At 46.7% G+C, this 18239-nt stretch overlaps 1 protein-coding gene and 1 pseudogene across 5 annotated transcripts in view; both read left to right on the top strand.

The window, feature by feature from the left end:
* Positions 1-18239, top strand: part of Actn4 (actinin alpha 4) — a 93062-nt gene that overhangs the window by 52401 nt on the left and 22422 nt on the right. For all 5 annotated transcript variants that reach the window (XM_012949086.2, XM_004659887.2, XM_004659885.2 and 2 more), the window contains exons 2-6: positions 12154-12268; positions 12457-12576; positions 14975-15061; positions 17194-17281; positions 18148-18226. In XM_012949086.2, coding sequence (XP_012804540.2) covers positions 12154-12268; positions 12457-12576; positions 14975-15061; positions 17194-17281; positions 18148-18226 — 489 coding nt within the window. The remainder of the gene's footprint in view (positions 1-12153; positions 12269-12456; positions 12577-14974; positions 15062-17193; positions 17282-18147; positions 18227-18239) is intronic.
* On the top strand, positions 8976-9117 carry LOC123462684 (annotated as a pseudogene).

Below are 18239 nucleotides of genomic sequence, written 5' to 3'. Positions count from 1 at the left end.
CTGGCCTCAAACTTGCTATGTACCTCTGGCCTTGGACTCCTGACCCTCCTGTCTGTTTCTGTTCAAGTACTGGAATTAAAGTTGTGTGTCTCACATTTGTCTTTTTGTTTTGTTTTCTTTTTCAAGGTAGGGTCCCACTCGAGCTCAGGCTGACCTGGAATTCAGGGTGGCCTCAAACTCATGGTATCCTCCTACCTCTGCCTTCTGTGCTTCACCATGCCCCGCTACATTTGTCTTTTTTTTTTTTTTTTTATGTTTACGCTTACAACATGTATGTTAACCTCATTTAAAAGGAGACAGCTGGGCCAGGTATGGTGGAGCATGCCTTTAACCCCAGCAGTTGGGAGGCACAGGTAGGAGGATCGAAGAGTTCATGGCCACCCTGACTACGTAGTGAATTCCAGGTCAGCCTGAGCTCAAGTGAGACCCTACCTCGAAAAACAAAGAAAAACAAAACAAACAAAAAGGAAACAGCTGGGCTGGAGAGATGGCCTAACGGTTAAGGCACTTGTCTGTGAAACTTAAGGACCTAGGTTTGACTTCCCAGGACCCATGTTAAGCCAGATGCACAAGGGATGCCTGCATCTGAAGTTCATTTGCCATGGCTGGGTGCCCTGGTGCACCTTTTCTCTCTCTGTCTCTCACTATCTACGTGCTTATTTCTGTATCTCTCTCAAGTAAATAAAAAAATAAAATACTTAAAAAATGAATATTTAAAAGGAGACAGCTGAAGCTTAGAGAAATGAAGTTTGTTTTCTAAAGCTGCACACTTCAAATTTTAATTTTTTTATTTATTTTTTATTAACATTTTCCATGATTATAAGAAAATATCCCATGGTAATTCCCTCCCCCCCCCACACTTTCCCCTTTGAAATTCCATTCTCTATCCTATTACCTCCCCATCTCAATCATTGTACTTACATATATACAATATCAACCTATTAAAATATTTTTAATTAATAACTTCCATAATTGTAAACAATATCCCATGCTGATTCCCTCTTCCCCTTACTTACTTTCACCTTTGAAACTCCATTCTCCATCATATCTTCTCCTCTTCCCAATCAGTCTCTCTTTTATTTTGATGTCATGATCTTTTCTTCCTATTATGATGGTCTTGTGTAGGGTAGGTAGTATCAGGGACTGTGAAGTCATGGATATTCAGGCCATTTGTGTCTGAAGGAGCACGTTGTAAGGAGTCTTACCCTTCTTTTGGCTCTTACATTCTTTCCGCCACCACTTCCGTAATAGACCCTGAGCCATGGAAGGTGCGATTGAGATATTTCAGTGCTGAGCACTCCTCTGTTACTTCTTCTCAGCACCATGGTGCCTTCTGTGACATCCTAAGGTAACTGCCATCTGAAAAGGGAAGATTCTCTACCAAAAGTGAGAGTAACATTAATATAAGGGTATGAACATTAAGAGAAGTGCTTATTGGGCAGTTTGATAAGCATACTTTATACATTTAGCCAGACAGCAGCAGACATTACACTCCTAGGGCTTATGACTACGATGTAGTCTCAGGCTGGCCTCGAATGCACAGCAATCTTCCTACCTCTGCCTCTCAAGTGCTGGGATTAAAAGCATGCACCACCATATCTGGCTAGTCTTTGATTTTTCATTGTGGGACTGTCTGGCTAGCCTTGAAGCTCTCAGTGTAGCTGAGGATGACCTAGAAGAGCGCTTGTTTTTTGCTTTGAGGCAGGTTGACATCTGGGGGAAGCAGATTGTTAGCTGCTCAGCCCAAATCTTTTTAGCCACCTACTAGTATCTATGTTCCTGGTCCCATTCTGCTTAATCTAGTGTCTCTACAAGTCTGGAGGTTAACGAAGCCAGAGTGGAGAGGGCTCTATTCTTTCACTAGAGTGCAAACCAGAGCATTTGTCCCCTGGCTTGCTTATTGAATGTCTATACTTCCAGGACTATTTTTTGTGACTTTGAAAGCAAGCAATTTTACTCCTAAATGAGGAGCCTCTTCAATATCAAATAGGAATAGAAACCATGAAGCCCAACCAGGTGTTGGTTTATTCCTGCGATTCCTGCATTTGGGAGGCTAGGGTAGGGGAATTGTGAGTTCAAAGCCAGTCCCCTGTGCTATATAGCCCTTGTTTTAACCAAACCAACCATAAAATCCTAAATGACTGGGTCTAAGAAGCCCCAATCATATTTTGTCATTCTAGGACTTACTGAGCACCTATTTTATGCAAGGCACTATTTCTGCCAATAAGATTCTGGGATAAGCAGGAACCCCCCTCTTACGGAGCTCATGTTAACTGTTGGGAGGGAGACTACATGTGAACAGATAGCATACTTTCTTTTTTCAAATATTTTATTTATTTATGGGGTGGCAGATACAGGATAGGCGTACCAGGGCCTCTAACCACTGCAAATGAACTTCCAGACGCATGGGCCACATTGTGCATCTGGCTTTACATGGTACTAGGGAACTGAACCTGAGTTCTTTGGCTTTGCCTCAGTATGTGCCTTAACTGCTAAGCCATCTCTCCAGCCCTGCCCCCACTTCCCTCCCTCCCTCCCTCCCTCCCTCCCTCCCTCCCCCCCCCCTTTCTCTTTTTGAGGGAAGGTCTCACTTTGGTTCAGACTGACCTGAAATTCACTATGTAGTCTCAGGGTGGCCTCGAACTCACCGTGATCCTCCTACCTCTGCCTCCCGGGTGCTGGGATTAAAGGCATGAGCCACCACACCTGCCTTTCCAGCCCTCTTTTTAACAATTTTTACTTATTTGTGTGTGTGTTTGTGTACCAGATGCTGTGGCACTTTTTGTGTCTAGCTTTCCCTGGATGCTGGGGGATTGAACCCAGGCTGGCAGACTTTGCAAGCCAGTGCTTTTAACTGCTGAGCATACTTTTGGATAAGTGTCGTGGATAAAGCAAAATGCTTAGGCTAGTATTTCTCATGAAGAATGTTTGCACTCCAAAGTCCATTCATGTACCTCACAGGGCATTGTCCAGAAACTGGGGTCCTGGTTGCAGGGAGGGGTATGGAGTGAAGAGTTGGTTCCTGCATGGACACCTATGGCCTTTGGAATGCTCACCACTGTACTCTGCAGTATTTATACCTCTCTTCCAACTGTGAAGTCAGAGAATTTTCATGTAGACTAAAAAAATTCCCAGTAAGGCAACTTCAGGCCAGAATGTAGGAACATTCCATATTTCACTGTAATTGCTTTAAAGTTGGGCCGTGTGCTCATGGGTCAGGCATAGCTTGCCTGTTTTGCCCCTGGCCTATGTCCTTAGACCACAGTAACAACAGCCTAGGTTAGCTGTGGTGCAAGCCCACTATCTGTGTCTCATGTTTCTGCACCCTTCTCATGTGTGACTTTAATCACATGACCTGTTCATTTGCTGTGTTTTCTCTCTGCCTGGTCTCTGGTTTTTATCCCCTTTGGGATCTGATAGAGCCAATGGGTCTTCAAAACACTGCTCACAGGTACAATCTTATTAACTGTTCAGAGTCTCTATAGATTGGTCAGGGCTATCACTTCTTTGCCTGGGTAGCTGGTAACCTAAATTCTAGAAGGCTGAGCCATTAGACCTGAAAGCGTCTTTATAATTGGTGATGAGGCCCAGGGTCCCAGGAGTGTTCTCTGCTTTCAGGAACTGAAAAGATGTCCCGCTGGAACCAGCCTGAACTGAGGCCTAGCAGTAGCCTTACAGATGGGTAATAAGGTTGGTTTACTACCCTAAAAATAAATAGCTGTCCTTCCCCTGTGTCCAAGTCCTGGATATCCCTTCTGAGGACCTGGGGAAGCAGGAGCCATGGGTATCATCAGAAGCCACAGTAGGCAAGGTGGAAATTCAGGAAATGGCATGATGTCCTCCCCTTCAAAGCAGCCGATGCTCCAGTGGAGTGGCAGACCCAACACGGTATTTCAGAAATCAGGTTTGAAACTCTCTAAACTCCAGGGTACTACCTGGCCTCCTCCTTTGTTTCCTAGGGGAGCTTGCTGTAGGCCTGGGTAAAGTTAAGTGCAGGCCAGTCCTTAGGGGGCAGACAGTGATGCGGGGCGCGGGGGGGGGGGGCGGGGGGAGCTGCTGTGCACACAGCAGAAGGGGTGTGTGTCATGAGGTATTGAACTGTTCTCCCTTCCCCCAATCTTGTCAAGTGAGGAATTGATGGAATCCACATGTGTCTCTTGGGTGTGTTGAGGCAGAGAACTCTGGGCCCTGCTCCTTTGTCTCTTCCAGTCAAGACCAGCATGTATGCTTCAGCCTCAGGATACTATGGCAGTCCAGCCTGTTTGAGAAGGCCTAGGCTCACATCGCAAGAGACTCCTTGTCTTATACTTCCAATGAACAATCCCCTCCACACCAGTCTTTTAGTATCAAGAACATGTTTTGTAACAAGAAACCAGGAATTAAAATGGAAGGTACAGTTTCCTTCTCGGCTGACCTAGTACCCTCCCTGCTTCTTACTCATAGCTCAGAGGGTTTCTGAACGCTTTGGGTTAGAGGGAGGTGTGATCATCCATAAATGGCTCACGAAAGCTTATTACTGCCACATTCCTGCCTGCTTAGGTCATCTCCCAGAACAATGTCCATCATTCATTCACCCGGCTGTTCCACATCCTGGTGGATGGGTGGGGCCCCTGTGACACTGGAAGGGCTTTATGATCAGTGATGCCAGGCCTGTCCCCCACCCCCAACACCTAGAGTGACAAAGCAGAAATCACTATCACTGGCCCCCAAGGAGGCTTACCCAGTTCACCACAGGTCTCAACACCTGGATCCAGGAGCCTACAGCTTCTTTTTCTTTCCTCCTGCCCTTTACCCTCATACCCCAGCTCCTAGCAACCAGAGAATGCTCCAGCAGTCTTTCTGCTGCAGGACAGGTTCTGCAGCCTTGTCTAAATGTGATTCCATGAGTGTTTTCAAAAGCACACAGCCAACATCCTTCCTCTTTAGGTAGGCCAAGGATCAGGGATCACTTCCTTCACAGGGTACCCAGGACAGGCTGGAAATAGCATAGCCACCCTTGGAAGACTTTGCTTTTCTCAGGGCTGCATTGGGCTCTCCAAGGTGAGGTATACTACACCAGTCTCTGTGGCCTACTTTGACATCATGAGTGCTCTTGCCTGTTAGTGTGACATTGAGCACAATCTTAGCTTAACTTCACCTGCTTGTTTTCTCAACTGTTCAGTAGAATGACATGGTCATGAGGTTGGAGGTTGAAGAATTAATAATGTGTGAATAGTAAGAAGCTGTGTGTAACATTTATGGCACACTTGTTCTTACATTGCAGAATGTATATTCTTTGTCTCTTTAGCTTCCTTCCATGCAATATCTAATGGAACCTACAAGTAAGCATTTGTCAGGCAAGAGAATGCATTGAGTGTTCCTAGGTGAAGTGCTAAATATAGCCACTGCCTTGTGCTAGCTGGTTAGAGTTGGTGCTACCCCTGGAAGACGGCAGCAAAGCCCAGAACTCTGTGCCATTCTTTCCCACAGGGCTCTGGTACTACCCCAGTGAAATTGAGACCTGTTTTTGCATTTCTCAGTCATGCCAGGCATTTCTGACATAGCTTTTTTGCTCTCCCTTCTCCTATGTGGAGGTAACTCCTCTTCAAGGTAGGGTCTTGCTGTAGCCCAGGCTGACCTGGAATTCACTATGTAATCCCAGGGTGTCCTTGAACTCATGGTGATCCCTCCTACTTCTGCCTCCCCAGTGCTGAGATTAAAGGAATGGGTCACCACGCCCAACAAATTCCTCTTTCTTTGGATCTGTCCCTTATGCTCTTCCTAGTCATAGTGCATTGAACTTTGCCTGTATGGCTCTTTTTCCACATAGCTGCAGCCATTCTGACTTTTTAGACCTTTTAAAGCCCCCTCACTCCGAAAATTCCTTTTCCTTTCTTTGGTGGGGATCTGCCCCTTCTATTGTAGGGCCTTTGCCCAGGTTGTGCCATAATCTGTAACGTCTTTCCTTTATTCTTAATATTTCCTCATTTAGATCAGAACTTGAGGATTACCTATGTGGAAACTTCCTTTCTTCTGTCACTTGTTCCTCTGTCACTTGTTCAGTGTCTCCTCCAACCCTGCTGAATAATCTGCAGCTCATACTATGAATTAAATCCAGGTTCAAGCTGGGTGTGGTGGCTCATACCTTTAATCCCAGCACTCAAGAGGTAGAGGTAAGAGGATCACTGTGTATTTGAGGCTAGCCTGGGACTATAGAGTGAGTTTCAGGTCAGCCTGGGCTAGAGAGATGGTTTAGTGGTTAAGGCACTTGCCTGCAAAGTCAAGGGACCCAGGTTCAATTCCCCAGGACCTATGTAAGCCAGATACATTAGGTGGTGCATGGATCTGGGGATTGTGGTGGCTAGAGGCCCTGGTACAACCATTCTGTCTCTGTTTTTCCTGTTTGTCTCAAATAAATAAATAAAAGTTAAAAAAGGAAAAAAGAAAAAAAAATCCAAGTATAACCTGGTACTTAAAGGGGCCTCTGAAGCCACAGTACTTGGCTGTAACTCCAGGACCATCACACTCTGGATATGTGACTGGTTTGAGCAGGTCTTTTGCCTCTCAAGCCCTCAGTTTCCTTGTCTGTAAAATGGGAGCAATAACAGCACCTGCCTTATCACAATAGTATGAGCATGGAAGATGCTAATAGGTAATAGTGTCTAGGAAAGTTTTGGCACTGAGCTTGCTCTGAGGGCATGCCTGTTGTGGTAGGTTTTTTTTTTTTAATTATTCATTTATTTATTTATTTTGATTTAAGGTAGGGTCTCACTCAGGTCCAGGCCAACCTGGAATTAACTGTGTATTCTCAGGGTGGCCTTGAACTCATGGCAATCTTACTACCTCTGCCGCCCAAGTGCTGGGATTAAAGGTGTGTGCCACCACACCGAGCTCTGTTACAGTTTTTACCAACATGTTATTTGTCCTAAAATTTGCTCTCTGTGGTTGAATATGTCTGTATTGGCCAGGTCCTGTCCCACTTAGTTTAGGGACCCCCATGTCAGTACAGCTTCTGTCTGGTTTTACTCACTGCTTAAGTACTCCTCACAGGCCTGGCCTAGGTACATTCAGTAGATGGTTGTTGACGTGAACATGGCTGACTTCAGGAATACAGGACAGGGTAGAGCAGGTGGGCCTGTCTGTAAAGCCATGGGATTCATACTTAGGAGTTGTGCATAGCAGAGGAGGTTGGGGTAGGTATACAAGTGAGGCCTCCAGCTTTAGAAACCACCCGTCTGCACAGTCCAACCCACATGCCCTAGTCTAAACTGAGGAGGAAGAGGAAGGATCTGAACAGAGTGTTATTTTTTTGTAACCAAGTAAAAAAAGCTATGAATTTTTAATGTCCTTTTCCAACTCCAGCATCTCCTTGCCAGTGTCACTCAATGGAACATGGTGATTGAGGTTGCTTCCTGAGTGCATGCTGTACTTACCCTCATGTCAAAGCTGAGAGGACCCTCTTGTGTCAGCAGATGCCCCTCATCTTCCAAGAGGAGGGAGCACATGAGGCAGACAGGGTCCTCTCTGGGAGTCAGGCTCATGATCAATGCCAGGAGGGAGCTCCTCCTCACCCTTCTGTTGGGTGCCCTCCCGGCACCTGCTCTGTGCTCTTGGGGTTGTGTGTTTCAGCCAGAAAGACAAATACACATGGCACAGCTACCACTCATTTAAAAATAGACCTTTCTTCAACATATGTATAACACTGAGCACTCATGGGTCAGGTTCAGTTTTAAGTGACTAATTTGAATCATTTTGTTTAATCCTAATTTTAGGAGAGATTACAGTCCCTATTTGTCAATGAGGAAACAGGCTTATCACTTGCCCAGTTATGGCAGTCTACCTTAGTGACAGAGGCAAAACTTGAATACACATCTTTGTGACTCCCAAACCAGGACCTCTTGTTTACTGCCCAGTGGAGATGAGCAAAGGGTTATGTGTTTGGAGGGCAGGTAGTGCTATAGCAACCACTGTGATGATAGATGGCCTTTACCTGACAAAGTGAGGTGTGTTCAGCACTTCCCTAGATAGAAATGAGGGCCATCTGCAAAGGCTCTCAAGCAATTCCATTTCTCCTCAAAACTGTTGGGCCTCTGCAAGAGGAGGGAGGATAGTCTGCCCTTCTTGGAGATTGGTTAGAAAGAACCAGTATATGTAATTTATCTGGCAGACTTTATGCCAGGTACCGTAATGACAGATGTATGTGTGTATGTTTTTCTGAGGCAGGGTCTCACTGGAGCTCACTCTGTAGTCCCAGGCTGGCCTCAAACTGATAGTGATCCTTCTGAGTGCTGTGATCAAAGGTGTACACCCCCGCACCCTGCTTATCCCCATTTCAATCCTTAGAGCAATTTCAGGAGGTAGATTCTGGTCAATTCGTCTTATCAGTTATAAAACAGGCTGAAGTGGGTGAATATATTTGGTTGGAAACAGAACAAGTAACCTGAAGAGTTGATATTCAGACCTTTGGTTGTGCCCTTCCCAGAGCCTGCGGAAATTACCTATGCAGGCCCAGGTGGTGAAGGATGTCCAGTTACCTCAAGCTCTGGAAACTACCCTTCTATATCGTCAGGCTGTTGGATGTGATTTGGTCACTTTGTGGTCCAACGCACATGTAAGAGCAGAAAACCAGTATCCCCAACTGCTTCTTGCCCAGCCCTGTCTGCTGCAGCCCTCTGCATTATAGTGCCTCTGAACTCTAGTTCTTGTTATAGTGTTGGGTATGGAACCCTGAGCCATGCCCCAGCTTATCCTTTGAACTATGTACCCACTTACTGCCTGCACTGGAGACCCAGCCATACTTTGGACATTATAAAGACATATGAAATGGACCCCCTACATCTTGGAGCTCACATATGGCAGGAGACTATACCATGTATATGCTGTATACATTAAGGCAAAAATGAGGTCAAGTGTGATGGCACACACCTGTAATTCCAGCACTTCAGCAGTGGAGGCAGGAAGATCAAGAAGGCAAGGTCAGCCTCCACTACACTATCTAAAATACCTGGCAGGGGTGGTTTTCCCAGGGTGAGGTTTATCTATTTTACCCCAGATGTGCTGACCCCTGCAGTTTCCCAAAATGCAGGAAACTCAACTGCAATTTGTGGTAGTGGGGTACTGTGTTTGCACTGTCCCCTATTACGTAGTTTTTTAAAAAGGGGGGCCAAGGAGAGGGCAGGCACAAAAGATGTATTGAGAATATTGTTTGTCAAAGAGATGCCTGGGGACTGTGTCTGGTGTCCAGGACAGGCAGGGGACAGAATAAGCACTATGTAGAAGAGGTGGTAGAATTTCTGAGACCAAGGCAAAGTGGAGTCAACTGCCAGAGGCATAGGGTTACCAAGGTCTTGGTGTTACAAAGAGGAAATGGACATTAAGAAGATTGAGTAGCTTGGTCATGGAGTGTTAGAACCAGATTCTTGCTCAGAATTCAGAACTGTACAAGGGGAAACAAAGGAAATGGAGCTGGGTAGGTAAATTGAAGCTTTCTTTAGTGAGAACCTGCTCTGTGGCCAGTCCCTTGGAAGAGCACAAAGCTGTGGAGAGCCAGAAAAGGAGTTATACTATTAGTGACTAAAAGGGGTGCTGCACAGGAGGGCTTGTCTAAGTGGAACCAGGTCAGGGGAAGCTAGTGAGGTAGTATGCAGGACTTACTGAATTGTGGGCTGCATTTTTTTTTCTTTTCTTTTCTTTTCTTTTCTTTTCTTTTCTTTTCTTTTCTTTTCTTTTCTTTTCTTTTCTTTTCTTTTTCTTTCTTTCTTTCTTTCTTTCTTTCTTTCTTTCTTTCTTTCTTTCTTTTCCTTTTTTTTTTTTTTTTGGAGAGAGGGTCTTTTGCTCATGTTGGGGTAGCATGTAACCAGGAGTGGTCTCTTTCTCTCAAAGAACTCCATGGTTGCCAGGGCGGGTAGAGAGCTCTAACTTCTCTACTTGTCCCTATCTGGCAAGTCCTCATTATGGGGTGATACATTTATTAGGTGGCATCTTGTCTAGGAGGCTCCTTGTGTTAAACGTCTTTGAGCTGGCCTAATGGTATTTGTCAAAACACATGGTGCTTGGCCAGAGGCTCTGAAAGACCCTGGCATGCCTCATGTGGCCTTTGATTGCACCTCAGACATAGAATATGCTCTTGTATGTCTCTAGCAGTTTGCCCATTTCTGCTCTGGTCTGTGCAGACTGGGGTCTCCTTGGCAAAGCAGAGGCTTAGATTTTCCCATACCTTACTGCTAGAGGGAGAAGGCTGGTTTTCCCAGAAGTTGTCTGTGCTTGTTGGTGTTAACTGATCTGAGCTACTTCTATGGCATTGATGTCTGGTAAACATGCCCCTGCTTGCAGGGGCTAAATGGCACTGCACTTGGGTTCTGACATCATTTTCCATGTATTGGGGTCTGTGACTTAGGCTTCTTGCCTATAGCCCTCCAAACCAGAAAATGTCCTTATACTATCCAGATGTTTCTTAAAAGTAGCTTCTTAGGTAGGGTTGCCTTCTACTTGGGCTTCCATTTGCCTCTAGGGATCTTAAAGATTTGGAAGAACAGGGCACTAGACTATACTTAGCAGGGAAAAGAGAGAGGCCAGGGTGTTTGGCCTGCAGGATACCAAACTCTAGTGATAGACTCGGGGCTGAAAGGCTCTGAATTCCTGGCCTTGTAGAAGGCTTGCTGCCTAAGGAAAAATCAGGAAACTAATTTATACTAACCTTTGCTCTCCAAATGGCTTTCCTTCCCAAAGCCACAGCTGGGTAGTGATGAGAATGTCATAGCCAAGTTCCTCCTGGAGGAGGCACAGGGACAGAAGGAAGCTGTTGCCCTCTGCAACCTATGTTTGACTGGGAATGAGGGCCCCTGACTTGTTTCCAATCAATAGGACCTGCTGCTCAGCTTGTGAGCTATATTAGGTGATGGCACTTACTGCCAGGTTTAGTGGACTTGTGCTCAGATTTAAGTTCTGCCTTATATTCCCAAGTGATTGTGTAGTAGTCAGTCTAGAGCACTCAAATTTCCTCTTTACCTCTCCTCCCCCGACCAGGGTCTCAATCTGGCCCAGGCTGGCCTGGAATTCACTATATAGTCTCAGGCTGCACTTGAACTCACAGTCATCCTCCTACCTCAGCCTCCCAAGTGCTGGGATTAAAGGTGTGTACCTCCACATCCAGCAGAGAGAGAGAGAGAATGAGACTATGAATATGGGTGTGCCAGGACCTCCAGCTGCTGCAAGTGAACTTCAGATTCATGCACCACTCTGTGCATCTGGCTTTTATGTGGGCCCTGGGGAATCAAACTTGGGTTGTTAGGCCTAATGGGCAAGTGCCTTAATTGCTGGGCCATCTCTCCAGCCCTGACTGGGTCACTTTTAAGGTCATAAACAATGTATATAGTCAGACATGGTGCCACATCCTGTAATCCTAGTACTTGGTAGGTAGAAGCAGCAGGATCAAGAGTTCATCTTTGGGGTGGAGAGATGACTTAGTTGTTAAGGTGCTTGCCTGCAAAGCCTACGAACCCAGGTTTGATTTCCCAGTACCCATGTAAGGCAGATGCACCAGGGGGTGCATGTACCTGGAGTTTGTTTGCAGTGGCTGGAGGCCCTGGCACACCCATTTCTCTCTCTCTCAAATTTTTTTTTTAAATTTTGTTTATTTTTATTTGAGAGTGACAGAGAAAGAGGCAGATAGAAACAGAGAATGGGCATGCCAGGGCATCCAGCCACTGCAAACGAACTCCAGATGCATGAGCCAACTTGTGCATCTGGCTTTTGTGGGTCCTGGGGAATAGAGCCTCAAACTGGGGTCCTTAGGCTTCACAGGCAAGTGCTTAGCCAGTAATCCATCTCTGTAGCCCCCATATATAATATTGGTTTTATGAGGTAGGGTCTCACTCTAGCCCAGGCTGACTATGTAGTCTCAGGGTGGTCTCGAACTCATGGTGATCCTCCTTCCTCTTCCTCCCGAGTGCTGGCATTAAAGGCATGCACCACACCACCCGGCCAAAAAATTCTTTTTAAAGTTAATTTTTAGCTTCATAGCACATTAGTCTAGCTGCTACTACATGAGATTTCTGCCTTAAAAGAAACGATCTATGTGTAGAGGACTGGCTCCAGGGCTAGGCCCAGAGGCAGTGCTTCTTGGTGGAGAGCCCTGACACAACTGACTATCCCCTTTTCGTTTCTCTTCCCCAGACCTTCACAGCCTGGTGCAACTCCCACCTGCGGAAAGCTGGAACTCAAATTGAGAACATTGATGAGGATTTCCGAGATGGGCTCAAGCTCATGCTCCTCCTAGAGGTCATTTCAGGTGAGGGTAGAATGGCATGGGTGCAACCTAAACGTGGACCCACACACTGTTCCCAGCTGTCCCCTTGCCACAGCATACAAAGGCCTCGGCTCGTGGGGTGGGACGAGTGGCTTGGGTGGCCAAGGAGCTTGTTTTGGGAAAGCAGGGCCAATGCTAAAGCCCCTCTCTTTTCTCCGTGCAACTCTCAGGAGAGCGGTTACCTAAGCCAGAGCGGGGCAAGATGAGAGTTCACAAGATCAACAATGTGAACAAAGCACTGGACTTCATTGCCAGCAAAGGAGTCAAGCTGGTCTCCATTGGTGCAGAAGGTGAGCAAAAGTGGGCAGCCTGGTCTAGCTTTGCTTATGGCTGAGCATTTGGGGCACTTAAAATAGTGACCATAGGGCTGGAGAGATGCTGTGAAGCCTAAGGATCCAGGTTTGATTCTCCAGGTCCCACATAAGCCAGATGCACAAGGTAGCGCATGCACCTGGAATTTGCTTGCAGTGGTTAGAGGTCCTGGTGCGCCCATTCTCCCTCCCTCTCTAAGTCTTTACCTCCCTCTCAACAAATAAAAATAAAAACTTTAAATAAGCCACGTATGGTGGTGCATCCCTTTAATCCCAGCACTCGGGAGGCAGAGCTAGGAGGATCACCATGAGTTCAAGGCTACCCTGAGACTACATAGGTAATTCCAGGTCAGCCTGGGCTAGAGTGAGACCCTACCTCAAATAAACAAAAACAACAAAAAAACTTAAAAAAATAAAAATTAGTGACTGCCTTTGATAGCATGAGGGGCCCACAGCCCCACTCTGCAAAAATCCAGTCCAAACCTGACAAGTGGGAGTGTGTATCTAACCATGAGGGCATGGGGCATTGGCTTCAATGACCTGTCTTCTGTCTGTGCTAATATGTGTGGATAGGAGGATGAAGTACAGAGGAGAGAAAACTAGTGGTCCAAAGCAAGGTGATAGAGGAGGACAATGCACAGCCAGGACCTAGGCTTTACCCCAGGTACAGGCTGATAGTGTGGCCTTGACCACCCAAGATTCTTCTGTCCTGTGTGGATACCCACAGTCCTTAGGGTTGAGCTCACAGGCACTTTTGGAGATAAGGTGAGGCTGATGGAGCTCAAAAGCTCCCAGCACCCTGGGCTTTCAGCTCTGCTCATTAATCAGAGAAGAGTTTTTTGGTCTGACATCCATGTTGTTCCAGCTGTTAGAAAAACAAAACAAAACAAATAAACAAACAAAAAACCTGATTGCCTTTAATAACAAAGCTAAGAATTTGGCCCAAACACTAGGCCATAATGTGCATGCTAAGTTCTAAGGCTTTGCCTCAACCCAGGACCTCTGAAGAGGGATGCCAAGCCTTGAATGCCATGGTTGAAGTGGTTGGTGTTTGTGTAAAAAAAGAAAAAGGAAACCCAAAAACTAAGCCAGGCCCAGAAATTGTCTGTTCTTGCATGGATCTCTTTTCTGGGCACTGCTCCAGCCTGTGCTCTCACAGCTGTGTTTGTTTTGCTGAAATACTTGTCTGTAAACACAGAGGGATGAGTTGAAGGACCTGGTCTATTTCTTTTGAAGAAAATTCTTATGTGCATTTTCCCTGGCCAGTCGAGGTGGTGCATGCCTTTAATCCTAGGACTTGGGAGGCAGAGATAGGAAGATTGCTGTTATAGGCCAGCCTGAGACTATATAGTGAATTCCAGGTCAACCTGGGCTACCTTGAAAAAATAGAAAATGTCCTTGTTCATGCCATAGTTGGCTCAGTCCCAACCCTGATAACCATTAGACTCTGGGACAAAGCTGGAGGGTAGCCTGAGAACACTGGAGGACCCCGGCTTCCACCCCATCTCCCCACCCCTCCTCATGGCATGGCTTGGTAGTTGAAGAACATGGTTTCCTCCTAGGGGTTGCAAAAGGGGACAGCTGCAGGTCAGAAAGCAGTGATGGTTATGTCATGAGAGTCATCTTCCTCTCAGGAACTCTGAGCCTTCATGGCCAACCTACAGCTATGTGGGATGGGTCATGCCCCCTGGCTGTGGAGGCTGGCACTTGAGATGGGTTTCTTGGCTGAAGAGCTGCCTTGGCCTGATACTGGAAAGAGGCAGGTGGCTCTGATTAGTGTCCAGGTCTGGATCCTAGAACCCTGGGACTGGACTGGGACAGACAATCCCCTGCCTCTCTGTACTCAAGTGGTAGAGTGTTTACCTGATATGCTGAGTTTGCTAATGAGAAACATGGTATAGAGGAGCTTTAACAAGAGTATGACACAAATCTTAATGCACCTGGCATGTGAATTATAGGACAGGTAGGAAGCAGCTGCTTTGAGCTCTGCAGGAGACCACAATGGCATGGATAAGGGTGGTTGCAGTGTTGTTGGAAGGAAGTGGTAGGTCATTAGCAGACAGTAGTATGTCCAGCAAGCAGAGACAAGACACAGTCCTCATGGAGGATCACTCCTATGAGCTGAGTTATAACAATGAACTAGGCAGCAGAGAAAGAGACCTTGGTGGTCCAGGCAACCATACATGCAGAGGTCTGAGGTGTCTAGCCAGAACCATGCTGAGTATGTCCTGCAAGGGAGGCAGAGGGGACAACCTGTGCTCCACTGGGACAATCAAGAGCAGGTCTGTGGTGAGACTGGTAGGCTGCCTTGGTGCATGCTAAGGTTCCTGACTCTGGTTATCAGCCCCCTTCTCCCTATGCTCTTTCCTATGTGCAGAGATTGTGGACGGCAATGCAAAGATGACCCTAGGAATGATCTGGACCATTATTCTTAGGTTTGCCATTCAGGACATCTCTGTGGAAGGTAAGGCACAACAGAGTTGCCTTTTTGTTTTCCTGAATCAAGCAAGTTAGTTAAGAACTCTTGGTTTTGGGACTGGAGAGATGGCTTAGTGGTTAAGGCACTTGATTGGGAAGCCTAAGGGCTCATGTTTGACTCTCCAGGTCCCATTTAAGGTGGATGAACAGTGACACAAACACACAAGGTCACATGTGTACACAAAGGGGCACACAGGTCTGGAGTTCATTTGTGGTGGCTGGAGGCCCCAGACATGCCAATTCTCTCTCTTTCTCCCTCCCCTCTCCTCTCTCTCTCTTTCATTAAAAAAGAAAAGAAAAGACAGTCTGTTGGGCTTGCCTCAAAAAAAAAAAAAAAAAAAAAAACATAAAAAACATGTGGTTTTGTCTTTGTACTTCCATACTTTTTCCTGTTTGCTTGAGATGTCAGCCACTCACCTATTTCCATAGCCCTTCCTTGCTCTAGGTCACCCCAGAGCACTTGTTCTCTGTGGTTTCCATTTTGTGACCTCCATGGTCAAAGCAGACCAGTATGACTGACCCCTTTGTACAGCATGGTGACCTGAACCTCAGAGCAAACTATGAGTGGGTAGGGCCCGATTCTTTCTCTTTCTGTTCCATATACTACCTGGGGGTATACTCCTGAGCCAGGGGTCAGCTTAGGCCATCCAGAGTCTATGCCTCTTCTCTCTAGCCACCCTTGTGCACCACAAGATAAGAAAAAGCTGCCAGAGGCCAGGCATGGTAGCACTTGCCTTTAATCCTGGCACTGGGAAGCAGAGGTAGGAGGTTCACCATGAGTTCAAGGCCACCCTAAGACTATATAGTGAATTCCAGATCAGCCTGGACTATAGTGAGACCCTATCTTTGGACGGGGAGGGGGGTGGAGAGCTGCCAGAGGCCTGGAGAGAGAGCTCAGTAGTTAAAGGCCTGACGAACCAAGTTCAATTCCCAGCACCTTTGTAGTCTATGTTCCAGAGCACCTAGGGCAATGGATGGCAGAGCCAGGAAAATCCTGAAACTCATAGGCCAGTTAGACTAACCTCTGTGAAAACAAGAAAAGAGACCCTGTCTCAAAGAAGGTCGAAGGAAGGGACTGGCACTCTGAGGTTGTTCTTTGACCTCCATGCATGCACCACCTCTCCTCCACACCCATACAGAAACATAGTAAAAGAAAAAAATGCCAGGCCAGTGTATGGAGTGGCTCCTGGATGCTGGGTGACCGTGATAGAACTTTCCATGTGAGAACAGCCAAGTTGACAGAAGGAGTAGAAGAGCCTCCTCGCTTTTCCATGGCTTGTTTTTCCTCTGTTGGGAAAAGGCTGAGGCTGGCTATTAGTGCTTGTTTTTTGTGTGCTCTGGCAGCAAAAGGCAGGCTGGTTAGGGACATACTGCGGATTCACATCCTGACCCTGCCACTTTCTGAAACAGCTCCAGGCAGGCAGCTTCTTGGGGCTGAGCCTTATGTGCTGGCAGTTGGGACAGACAGATGTCTAGCTACATCAGGAACAGGACTGGCTGTCACTACTGACATCAGTATTACTGTTGTAATGTCTATTGCCCCCACCCCTCTTTTTGGAGGTAGGTTCTCGCTGTAGCCCAGGCTGACCTAGAATTCACTATATAGTCTCAGGCTGGCTTTGAACTCACAGCGATCCTTCTTCCTCAGCCTCTGGAGTGCTAGGATTAAAGGTGTGCTCCGGGCTTCTAGCAGCTGTAATAGAACTCCAGACACATGTGCCGCTTTGTGTATCTGGCTCTATGTGAGTACTGGGAACTGAACTCAGGGTTTTAAGCTTTACAGGCAAGTGTCTTCTCTCTAGCCCTAAGGTTTGCTTTTTTTTTTTTTTAATTTTTTTGTTGTTGTTCATTTTTATTTATTGAGAGTGACACAGAGAGAGAGAGGGAGAGAGGTAGAGAGAGAGAGAGAGAGAATGGGCGTGCCAGGGCTTCTAGCCACTGCAAACGAACTCCAGACGCATGCGCCCCCTTGTGCATCTGGCTAATGTGGGACCTGGGGAATCGAGCCTCGAACTGGGGTCCTTAGGCTTCACAGGCAAGCGCTTAACCGCTAGGCCATTTCTCCAGCCCCTAAGGTTTGCTTTTGAGCCCATCTCACCGCTCTTGTGTGCTTTGCAGAGACTTCAGCCAAGGAAGGGCTGCTTCTCTGGTGCCAGAGAAAGACGGCCCCATATAAGAATGTTAATGTACAGAACTTCCACATCAGGTAGGTGCCTGGCCTTACCCCACCTGTCTCATTCCCCTGCTTCACACTGGGGATGCAGATGCTTCTTCTCACTCCCCATGCTTTGTGGTCTGTGAAATAAGCATTTCTCAGTGAGTCTTGATCTATCACAGGCTGGTGTGAGCCCATTGGAAGGTCTCTGGCTCACTTGAGGAGGAGATTGCAGCTGCCTGGAGGCAATAAGACTCTTCACTCCCCCAGGCGCCCTGAACTTCCTTCCTCCCTAAGCAAAATGACTCTCAGAAGCCACAATCATATTCTTTATTTGGACATCTGAAATGGAGATAGACTGGCTGTGGTGTTGTGTTGAACTTGGAATTGGGGAAAATGTGCTCTTCATCATGCTAAGATGAGCAAACTCAGCCCAGCCAGAGACCTTTTCTCCCTCTGATGGGAGAGACAAAGAATAGGTTCCCTGTTACTATAAACTGGGCCAGCAGTGGCAGTGACTGCCCGCAGGGCTGACCACCAAGCTTAGCTCTCTCCTAGCCTTCCATGGATGAGTGCAGGAGACCTACAGCTTAGGCACATGTCAGGTGCTATCTAAGCACTTACTCATTTAATCTTTGTAACTCAGAGGTAGCTACTATTACTATCCCCATTTTACAGGTGTAGAAACTGAAAAAGCAGATTATGTGATTTACCCAAGATCGCATTGTTAATGGCAGATCTGGGATTTCCACGCTGTCAAGCTCCTAAGGTTGTGCTCACAGCCACCCTGCCATACCATGTCCCTGTGGTGCTTGCCACACACTAAATGAACACTAACAAGTTCTGTGAGTATGCAGGACCATCAGGATTGCCAGGACAGTGAGGGCCCACCTCATAACCTTTGCCTTCCCTTTCAGCTGGAAAGATGGTCTGGCCTTCAATGCTCTGATCCACCGACACAGACCTGAGCTAATTGAGTATGACAAACTAAGAAAGGTATGTGACTTCA

This window comes from Jaculus jaculus, chromosome 7 (assembly GCF_020740685.1).
Source record: "Jaculus jaculus isolate mJacJac1 chromosome 7, mJacJac1.mat.Y.cur, whole genome shotgun sequence".
Taxonomy (NCBI): Eukaryota; Metazoa; Chordata; class Mammalia; order Rodentia; family Dipodidae; genus Jaculus; species Jaculus jaculus.
The sequence above is the reverse complement of the archived record's forward strand: the minus strand, read 5'-3'. Positions and strand labels throughout refer to the sequence as shown.